Source organism: Octopus bimaculoides, chromosome 5, assembly GCF_001194135.2.
Source record: "Octopus bimaculoides isolate UCB-OBI-ISO-001 chromosome 5, ASM119413v2, whole genome shotgun sequence".
Classification (NCBI taxonomy): Eukaryota; Metazoa; Mollusca; class Cephalopoda; order Octopoda; family Octopodidae; genus Octopus; species Octopus bimaculoides.
This window is the reverse complement of record NC_068985.1, coordinates 22729774-22740283: the sequence shown is the minus strand read 5'-3', so window position 1 is coordinate 22740283 and position 10510 is coordinate 22729774. Positions and strand designations below refer to the sequence as shown.

At 35.5% G+C, this 10510-nt stretch overlaps 1 protein-coding gene across 1 annotated transcript in view; it reads left to right on the top strand.

Annotated features, from left to right (window-relative positions):
• Positions 1-9170, top strand: part of LOC106879328 (neurotrypsin) — a 27927-nt gene extending 18757 nt beyond the window's left edge. Inside the window, exons 5-7 of the mRNA XM_052968023.1 lie at positions 1-200; positions 3866-4036; positions 8804-9170. Of these exons, the coding sequence (XP_052823983.1) occupies positions 1-200; positions 3866-4036; positions 8804-8931 (499 nt within the window). The 3' untranslated portion in view covers positions 8932-9170. The remainder of the gene's footprint in view (positions 201-3865; positions 4037-8803) is intronic.
• Positions 9171-10510: the final 1340 nt, after the last annotated feature.

The following is a 10510-nucleotide window of genomic DNA, read 5'->3' as shown; positions in this document are numbered from 1 at the left end:
TATTAATATAAAACCACATCCTACTATTTCAGATAACTCATATGATTATGATATCGCTCTAATTAAAATAGAGCCAAATAATAGGGGAAATGGAATTGTTTTCAATGATTATGTACAACCAGCCTGTTTGCCAGACAAGAATGCAACATATTTTGAAGGTGAAAGATGTCATATTTCTGGATGGGGAAACACAGGAAAAGGTAGTATTATCATTATAATATATTTAAACATTACAGACTTATTATTTCAGGTTCTTGGTCAGCATTGAGTAGCCTAAAACCAAACAGCAGTAGGTTTCATAGGCCACTGACAAACTTCTTGAGCAGCAGCAGATGATTTCATGCAGCTGTTTGAATGCTGCCAATTTGGTATGACTGACTGGACATTCAGCCTGTTTTGGCACACACAAAACTATAAAAATGCAAATAGGAAGAGAGAGGGACAGAGTGAGAGAGAGAGAATCATTACAATTTATTAATTGAAGACAATTGACATAAGGACTTTCCATCATCATCAACATTTAATGTCTGCTTTCCATGTTGGCATGGGTTAGCCAGTTTGACTGAGGACTGGCAACCAGGAGGCTGCACCAGGCTCCAATCTGATCTGGCAAGGTTTCTACAGTTGGATGCCCTTCCTAACACCAACCACTCTGAGAGTGTAGTGGGTGTTTTTTATGTGCCACCGGCATGGAGGCCAGTCAGGCGATACTGGCATCAACCATGCTCAAATGATGCTTTTTACATGCCACCGGCATGGGGGCCAGACAGGCAGTACTGGCATTGACCACACTCAAATGGTGCTTTTTACGTGCCACTAACATGGGTACCAATCAGGCAGCACTGGCATCAGCCACAACTTTGATTTCACTTGACTCAACAGGTCTTCTCAAGCATAGTTTATTGCCCAATGATTTAAGAGTACTTTTAAATGGGCTGGTTATGCAACACTGGCATTGGCCATAGCTATGATTTCATTTGATTTGCTGGGTCTTCTCAATCACAGTATATCTTCAAAGGTCTCGATCACAAGTCATTGCCTCTGTGAGGCTCAATGTTCAAAGGTCATGCCTCACCACCTCATCCCATGTCTTCCTGCATCTATCTCTTCCACAGATTTCCTTCACTGTTAGAGTGTGTCACTTCTTCACACAGCTGTCCTCATCCATACGCAACACATGACCATACCAGCACAGTCGTCTCTCTTGCACACCACATCTGAAGCTTCTTATGTCCAACTTTTCTCTTAGGGTGCTTACACTCTGTTGTGTATGCACGCTGACATTACACATCCAGCGGAGTATACTAACTTCATTTCTTTCAAGCCTATGCATGTCCTCAGCAGTCACAGCCCATGTTTCACTGCCATGTAGCATGGCTGTTTGCATACATGCGTTATACAGTCTGCCTTTCACTCTGAACGAGAGGCCCTTTGTTAGCAGCAGAGGTAGGAGCTCTCTGAACTTTGCCCACACAATTCTTATTCTGGCAGCTATGCTCTCAGAGCACCCAAGCCCGCTACTGACTTGGTGACCTAGGTAACGGAAGCTATCAACTACTTCTAGTTTTTCCCCCTGGCATATGATGGAATCTGTTTTCTGTACCAACAGTTGCTGGAATTAATGCTGAAGAAGTCTGAAAATATTTCAGCTTCTTACTTGCCAGACAGCATAGCAAATGCAATTGAAGAATTCAGTTATATTCCAGAAGAAAGGATTACCTTCTCTGCATATTTTCAAAGATATGAAGAAATTTTCAAAGAAGAATGTAAAAATTAGTCTGACGAGAAAAAAATACGACTACTTTTAAGAAAGTAATCCCCTGCTGAACATGAAAAATATAGTAATTATATTCTGCCAAAGAAACCAGGTGAAATTTATTTTGATGAAACAATTAATATCTTATCGAAAGTTTTCAGGGAAAGAAGTTCCCAGTTCAATACTCGCCAGTAATGTTTAAATTTGGTCAAAAAAGATGATGAAAATTTCATCACCTATGCCAGAGTTATTAACAGAGAGTTTGAAAAATTTAAATTAAATGTATTAACCCTGGATATGTTCACATGTTTAATTTTTGTTCAAGTGCTAACTGCAAGCAAAGGTGCAGATACATGTTCTCGGACATTAACAAAATTAGAATAGGACCAAAATTTAACTCTACAGGCCGTAGCAGAAGAATGCCAGAGGATTATAAATCTAACACATGACACAGATAAAACTGAAGGAAAGATTGTTCTCATATTCATGCATGTCAACCGGTAACGGATAACAAAATAGAGAAAAATATGTGAAGACCGAATCCATATTTTGTGTGCAGTGGTCTACATTTTAAAAGTAACTGTCCATTTAAAAATGTAAAATGCTTCAAGTGTCGTAAAATAGGTCATAAAAAATCACACTGTAAAACAAAAAACGGTTCAACAGAAAAAATAACGTAAACAGGTTATAGGTGACAAGAAATATGAACAAGCCTCAAAGGAAATTTGTATATGTAAAAATTAATAACACAAATGAAAATTTACAATTGGATACAGCAGTGATATCTCAATAATTAACACAGATACATGAAGAAAAATCGGGAGGCCTAGATTAAAAGAAACTTCAAAAATTGAATGTGGTGTTCAGGAGAAAATTACATTCTAAGGGTGAAATGATAAATGACATTACATTTCGTGAAAAAACCTTAAAAGTCAAAGTTTTTGTGTTTAAGGGTTCATATTACCTCATTGTAGTGGACAGTTTTCCAAAGTAGCCTTAAGTGCATAAGTGTAAAAAGCTGACATCTGCGGTTACATTAAGTTTTTTACACGAATTGTTCGCTAGATATGATATTCCTGATACCACTGTGTCTGATAATGGAACTCAATTTACTTCAGATGAGTTCAGAGAACTTTGTAAAAATGTTCATCATTGCACATGTCACCACTCTGCTGTATCATCCTAGGTCAAAAGAACAAGTGGAGCAGTTTGTTGACACTTTAAAGAGGGCATTGAAAAAAGCAAGCAACAAAAACACTTCAATATTCTTCAAGTTAGGTGACAAAGTTTTTTTTAAGATGTGGTAAAGAAAGCTGGATGAACAGTGTAATTATTAAACAAATTGGAAGAATGTTATTCCTGGTAAAAAGAAAACATGTCAAGCATAAAAGAAATATTAACCAACTTAAAAAGAAGATTCACAGAAAACATAGTTTTGAGAAATGAAATCCCCAAACAATTTAAAATTATACGTTCAAGTACCAGGAAACAGAAAAGAATGGAAACACTGGTATTGAACCCTAAGCGTAAGAGATAGTAAAACTCTGAGCGGAGTTTAATTCTCAGAAGGGAAGAAGTTAAGGGAAACTAATTCTAAAAAGGGGAGACGTTGTGGACTAAAAGTGACTAAAAGAGGTCTGACACATTGCTATAAAATAAAGCAACTGAATAAGCAGTTGAGCCATTAATTGAGAACATTGAGTCTCGTGTGACAGTAACAATAGTGCATTGTATAAATATTTCATTCTCCCTGCTTCGTTAAATTATTTATCCAACACTAAGATATAGAATAGATGTACTTAGTTGTTGTTTATCGAAAATTTCATAATTGCAAATAAAATGTTACAGAAGGAAGAGAATGCTAGGCTAAATGATTTTCAGTACTTAGTTTACTATGTTCTGAGCTTAAATCCCTTCAGTATCAACTTTACTTTTAATCCTTCTGGCATCTGTAAAATGAACATTTGTAATATGCAGAGGCTGAATCAGTCAGCTATACCCATTACTTTGTAAATATTGTCCTTGTGCATATATTAAATTATTTATATTTATGTTTACTTTATGATTACTTTGTTGTGTCTTTACAAAGTATACGTCTTTTATCAACAGCATATCCATCAATTCTCAAGGCAGCTATTGTTCCATTAATTAAAGCTAAACTATGTAAAGCATTGTACAAGAACAGTATTACTCCACGTATGATATGTGCAGGCTACATAGAAGGCGGTCCTGATAGCTGCCAAGGAGATGATGGTGGTCCTCTGGTCTGTAATAAAGATGGTAAGTTACACTTGGTCGTTTTAAAATTTTTGTTAACCATACATATGCCTATGCATACATGTTCACTTCTGTATCCTGAATAGATAACGTAATGTGAGTTTTGATCACTGGTTATAAATTTGCTTCTTCCAATATGTATGGGGTTTCATTTCAAGCTATCTTACATCACTTGTAACACTGCTCAATGTCTTCTTTTCGAACACACTACCTACCAAGCCCGAAAAAGTAATTCTTGCATTCTCCATGGAAAGTGATCTTCTTTAAGCACATACTGAGAAATATGTATGGGTGAAGACAAAATGATACAATGGACATGATACACGATTATCTACTTTATTTTCCTGTCATTTTCGTTGTTTTTATACAGTGTAATGACAGAAACGGGTCTTTTGACTTAATTAGCATTCCACTTCACTGACATATCAGGAAATACTCAGGAAGGTATCTGGCTGTTCCAGTACCTCAGCCTCATAATCACCTGCAGTAATGCTGTGTTTGGGGTTTCAAAAACTTGGTGGGGAAACACCAGTAGCCCTTGGTATGATGCATAACTGAGGGAGTGCACAATCCATTTTACATTTTTTTTTGTTTTTGTCCTTTTTTTATTGATTTCTTTTTCCTTTCTCCATTTTTTAAAAAATGTTTGTAAATAGTTTCTAATTGACTAAATATACTAAATATAATCATGCAACCAGATTGAAAACTGTATAACTTAATTCTAAAAACCTTACACAAGCGTAAGTACAGTATACAGGGAGTAACAGATGTGTGCTTTACACTTACTCGTTCGGTCAAACCTTCCTGCCTAAGTTATGAGGGATCAGAGTAACTTCCCTTCTATAAAAAGTAAGTAATTTCCAACAAGCAAAGTAGTTTGTTAGAAAATCCCTATAAGAGACGGAAATAGTAACTTTACTGAGAAGTAATGTTTATCACCACTTCAATATGGCTGTTTCATAGGAATCGACATTATTACCGTTTTTAACTCCAGGAGAGTTAGGAAATCTCTATAAGAGATGAAAGCCGTAAAGATACTCAGAAGTAATGTTTGTTGCCACTTCAACATAGCTGTTCTGTAAGAACCGACATTACTACCATTTTTAACCCCAGGAAGAGCCTCCTCCAGCTGGTTATTGAGGTAATCTGCACCTGATGTATATTGTAAGCAGGGGAGTGAACCCCTATCACCTTCTAGAAAATGATGAGACCACCAGACCATACGTTTAAAAATGGTAGTAACGTTGGTTCCTTCAGAACAGCCATATTGAAGTGGTGGTAAACATTACTTCTCGATATCAATACCACTTTCATCTCATAGAGATTTTCTAACTAGATACTTTGCTTGTTGCAAGATTAGTGACTGGTTGTCACTTATTTTTCTATATATTGCGAATTGAAGCAGATTACTATTACCTCTAGTGGATGGGTATCCACCACTGAGGATGAGCACAAATAGCTCAAAACCATACTGTAACCCTGTTGTCTGCTAAAAGTTAGTCAGGATTTGCTCCCCTGCTTGCAATATATATCTGGTGCAGATTGCATTGATAACCAACTGGAGGAAGCTCCTCCTAGGGTTAAAAACAATAAGTAATTTCCCTTTTATTGCAAGTAAGTTTTTTATTTCTTATGATAATGTTATTATATGCCTGAGAAAGACGACAGACTGGCAGAATCATTATCATGTCAGACAAAATGCTTTACAGCATACCTTCTGGCTCTTTACATTCTAAGTTTAAATGTGGCCAGGGTCAATAAAATAAGTATTAGTTGAGCATGGATCAATGTTTCTCTGAATTGAAAAGAGGAGACACTACTTTTAAGACTATTACAGTAATCTTCAAGTCGCTGAATATGTGATTGAGAGTGATTTTGCATATAGCTGCACGAACTATAAAGGGTTAAAGTTTGCTGCAACAAAAAACATGAGTCTCGATAAGTAGATGGTTGAAAGGCATGTCTTAGTGCAGCATGTGATAATTATATAGGGTACTATTTTATGTTCACTGTTGTTCATTGCAGAGAGATAAGGAGCCCTGAGACAGTTTGCATAATCAATGACGTTTTTAATTTATTCTTCGTAGACCATTATTTCTTTCTGTAAGCCAAATGCAGTACCTGTAAGAGTGTTATGTTTGTGCATTATTTCGTTACTTTATTGTATTCATGTGTGATGTGAATGCTGCATGTAACTCCAATAACTTTTGTCTTGTGTGTGTTGAATGCAATGGTTGGTTGTGCTTGATGTTCTATGGTGTTTCTGAAAAGATGGAGGGTTGAAGAATTGTTGCTCTGGAACCAAGTTTTTAGATGGTTTATGTGGGGTTGGAGTAGTGTAACTTCAGAGAATGGTGAGAAGATGGTAGTGTGATGCCATTTGAGTATGACGTTGAATGTATGTTTTGAAGTGTAGGAAAGTTGTGTATGTGTAGGTTAAAAAAAGTAGGCTAGAGAATGGCTCAATGAAATATTTCAATCTGGAAATTAGTGACCATAGAAATAGGGATGGGTAGTGAAGTGATACTGGCATGTATGGTACAGAGATGAATGATAAGGGGGCTGTGTGAGAGAGGGAGGAGTGATTGAGATATTAGAAATGAGAAAGTACCAAAGAAGTAGATGCAGGCATATTAGTATACACACACACACACACACACACACACACACACACACACACATATGGAAATAGATATCATGGCTGGCAATTTTAAAGGACATTTTAGACAAAACCAAAGTGGCTTTGATTATGATATGAGAAATGATGAAATGATGGTTACATCAAAGCTCCAGGAGTTCTTTAGTGCAAATGACCTAACCATTTGCAATACAAACTTCAGGAAACCAGCCAACCAGCCACCTGGTAACCTACCAATCAAGCAAACACAAAAGCCATATTGTATTCTCACCAATAACCAAAACAGGAAGATGGCTATAAAAGTAGTCTTTCCAGATAAATAATTTATTGTCCAACATAAATTAGTAATTAGTGACTAAAGAGTAAAAGTTAGATGGACACTGAGGCAAAATACAATTTGGGGGAGGACAATATGAAAGCTGAAATAACTATCGACTGGTCTTATATTTAGTGAAGTTCTAAGGAAGACAGAGAGATTTATAGCATCAAAGAAAACTAGAAGTTTCTAATGAGACAAAATGTTGGGAACTAAAGACCAAGTCTGTGGCTGGTGATAGGTCCCAATTAGATGTAAGGTGACCCAGTTGTGAAATAGCACTGGAGATAGAGCAATAAAATTTAAGAGATATGCTTGGAAAGTCTGGAAAAGTGGGCAGGAGAGAAAAATATCAATCAGCTTTAAAGAGAAGCTAGATATCAGTTACGTATAACAGAGGCAGAAAACAAGAGGTTTGTGACATTAAGATGAAAGCAAGAGATGTTCCAGATTGCTTGAGAGAGTACAGGAGAAAATCATGATATTATTGGGGAGAAGTGAGGAATAAAAATGAAAGACTCATTCACTCTTACTAATGCTCAAAAGAAAGAGGCATTTAAATCTTACTATGTGCTGCATGCATGAGAAAGAGTATGTTCTTATAAAGTAGAACTGACAAAGAAACCAACTATTCATGTTGACTGTAGTATGATAGATAAAGCAGCTGGTTTACCAAGTATAGTTGTGAAGGTGCATAAGCTATCTGATGAAATAGAGTATGAAGTAATCAATCAAGTTATACAAGGAAATGACATACTGAACGGTTATCATAGCAGCATCAATATAAAACTGCTACAAGAGGAAAAGAGATGCACTGGTGAGAAGAAAACATAGAGGCATCAAATTGTTGGATCAGATATGAAAGGTACAGAAGTAATTGTGAAAATGATTAGAAAGAGGATTAGCTTGGATGAGATGCAATTTGACTTTGTGCTAGAAATAGACTGTGAGGCTAAAAACTATTAAATCATTGGGTTCTCAACAACCTGGAGACAATAAGCAAATCCTGAGAGTGGTTTTAATGTAACATAAAACTAATCAATTATTTAACTCCATTTTTCTCTTTGGTTGATCCACAGGCTCTTCTTTTTACAGAGAAGCTAAGAATATTTGATTATTAATCATATAATTGTAACTATTTACAAATATGCATACATATCATCATCATCATCATCATCGTTTAACGTCCGCTTTCCATGCTAGCATGGGTTGGACGATTTGACTGAGGATTGGTGAACCAGATGGCTACACCAGGCTCCAATCTGATCTAGCAGAGTTTCTACAGCTGGATGCCCTTCCTAACGCCAACCACTCCGAGAGTGTAGAGGGTGCTCATCATTTAACATTTGTTTTCCATCCTGGAATGAGTTGGAAACACACAAATATATTTAAGCAGAAATTAAATGAAGATGATGATATGTACTAAGCAGCCTGCCTAGATCAAAGTTTATCAAATATATAAATATGACTGAATTTTTTACACAACAGCTTACACAGACCTATCTTTAAAATCTTTTATTATACAATTTATTCTATTTGGATATGAAAACTGATTTCTAACCGATCCGTTTGAGATAGTAATATTTAGGTAATCTAGTGCAGTGAGCTAGTAGAATTGTTAGCATGATGGGCAAAATGTTTAGTGGAATTTTGTCCAGTTTTACATTTTGAGTTCAGATTTTACCAAGGTTAACTTTACCGCTTATCTTTCCAGGGTCAATGAAATAAGTACCCAATCCCCCAAAATTTGAAACCAATATTTATATAATCTATTCCCTCATTTTAATATATTTTCAATTCCTCATTCTTTTCACAGGAGCCTATACACTCACTGGAGTAACCTCTTGGGGAAATGGTTGTGGCCAGCCAAGAAATCCTGGGGTTTATACCAATGTCCAAGAACTCCAGCCTTGGATTGAGTACATAATGAAAAAACATTCTTGAGAACACAAATAAATGCTAACAATTGTAACTATTCAGCTACTAACTACACTGCAATGTCTTGTAAACAAGGTAACCTCCTCATAAAATCGAAAATGAACAAAGAGAATAAAACAATAGCTTCATTGATTTCACCAAGCCATAACTGGAAAAGGTTTTTTAGAAATGCCATGAAAAATAATCAAAAGAGAAAACTAATATTTTGTAAAAAGAAAAATTTAATAAAATTCAGTCAAAAATAATGTTCACAATATTCTTTGATATCTCCATTTCAGCTGCACAAGTTTTCTTATTTTATGCACTGTTTTATACAGGGGTCATATGACAATAAAACTGTTGAATTAGCTGGTGTGTGTGTGTGTATTTGTGTGCATGCACCCACATGTGTATGCATGTCTATGTGTGCAAGTTAGATGCACATATGGATGTACATATACACATAGAGAGAAAGAGAGAGAGAGGTTGGGAAGGAAGGAGAGAAATACAGAAAACCATAAAAGAGCCTTATGGTCTTCCATACTTTTTCGGAATCAAAATATGGTTACAATTTTGTTTTTCTCAAGAGAATTACAAAAACATGTAAATCTTGTGGGAGATTCAAGCAACAATGAAATTGCCATAATAATCAAATTCACAAAATAAATACAAATGTGACAAAGAGATAAGTATAACACAGAAATGGTAGGGAATGTGTGGCAGGAAGAGTAATGGACAAATAGATATAATATTAAATTGCCAACTCTTAGTTTGTAGGTTCAAATCTATTGCAGTGTTGTGTTTTAAGACAAGAAACTTTAATCCACATTTATCAATTTACCTAAAGTATATCTGCTAAAATGTGAAATTGAGGAAAATATTTAGCAGGAAAAAAAGAAGAATGCAACATATGGGAGGGCTCTATAATCATTTCATCTTTAAATCATCGAGACAAGATGACAACCATAACACAGGTAGGTCAAAGATGGCCTTTGAAAGACAGAATCAAATATAGCAATGAATGGAAAGTGCTTGTGAAGTTAAAAGCATATATAAATGGAACTAATAAGTGCAGATTTTGTCTAAGAGGATACAAATTCTACCAAACCCCAAAGATCTTAATATCTGCCTTAATTCCAGAATTGAAGTTTTACAAATTGTTCTCTCATATACAAGTACATACTAGCCAAAAGGGAAACCATATCTCCTGATTGCAAATCACTCCCAGGATCCACCTTACTGTGAAGGATATCTTCTCATACACTCTCTTCTTTCTTATCAACAAAGAATAGCTGGACATAAACCAATAAGTTGAACGAAAGTACTTTATGGTATATAGTGTAAAGTAGTCAAGATGAACTTAGCCATTTTGATTATTGTACAATCAATGAAAATAAGTTCCATACAATTTACTGAAATCAATTACAAATCCTTGAGTGTGGTACCCCAATGTTGTAGCTGCAGTACAAAGATGGAAATTAGTGAATGAATAAAAAAATATTCATACACCTAAGAGAAATACAGTTTTCTTTCAGGGGGCGGTGTACAGAAGAGTAAATTAAAATATTAAAATAATTCAGAAAAATTAGTCAGAAGTAATGTAGGT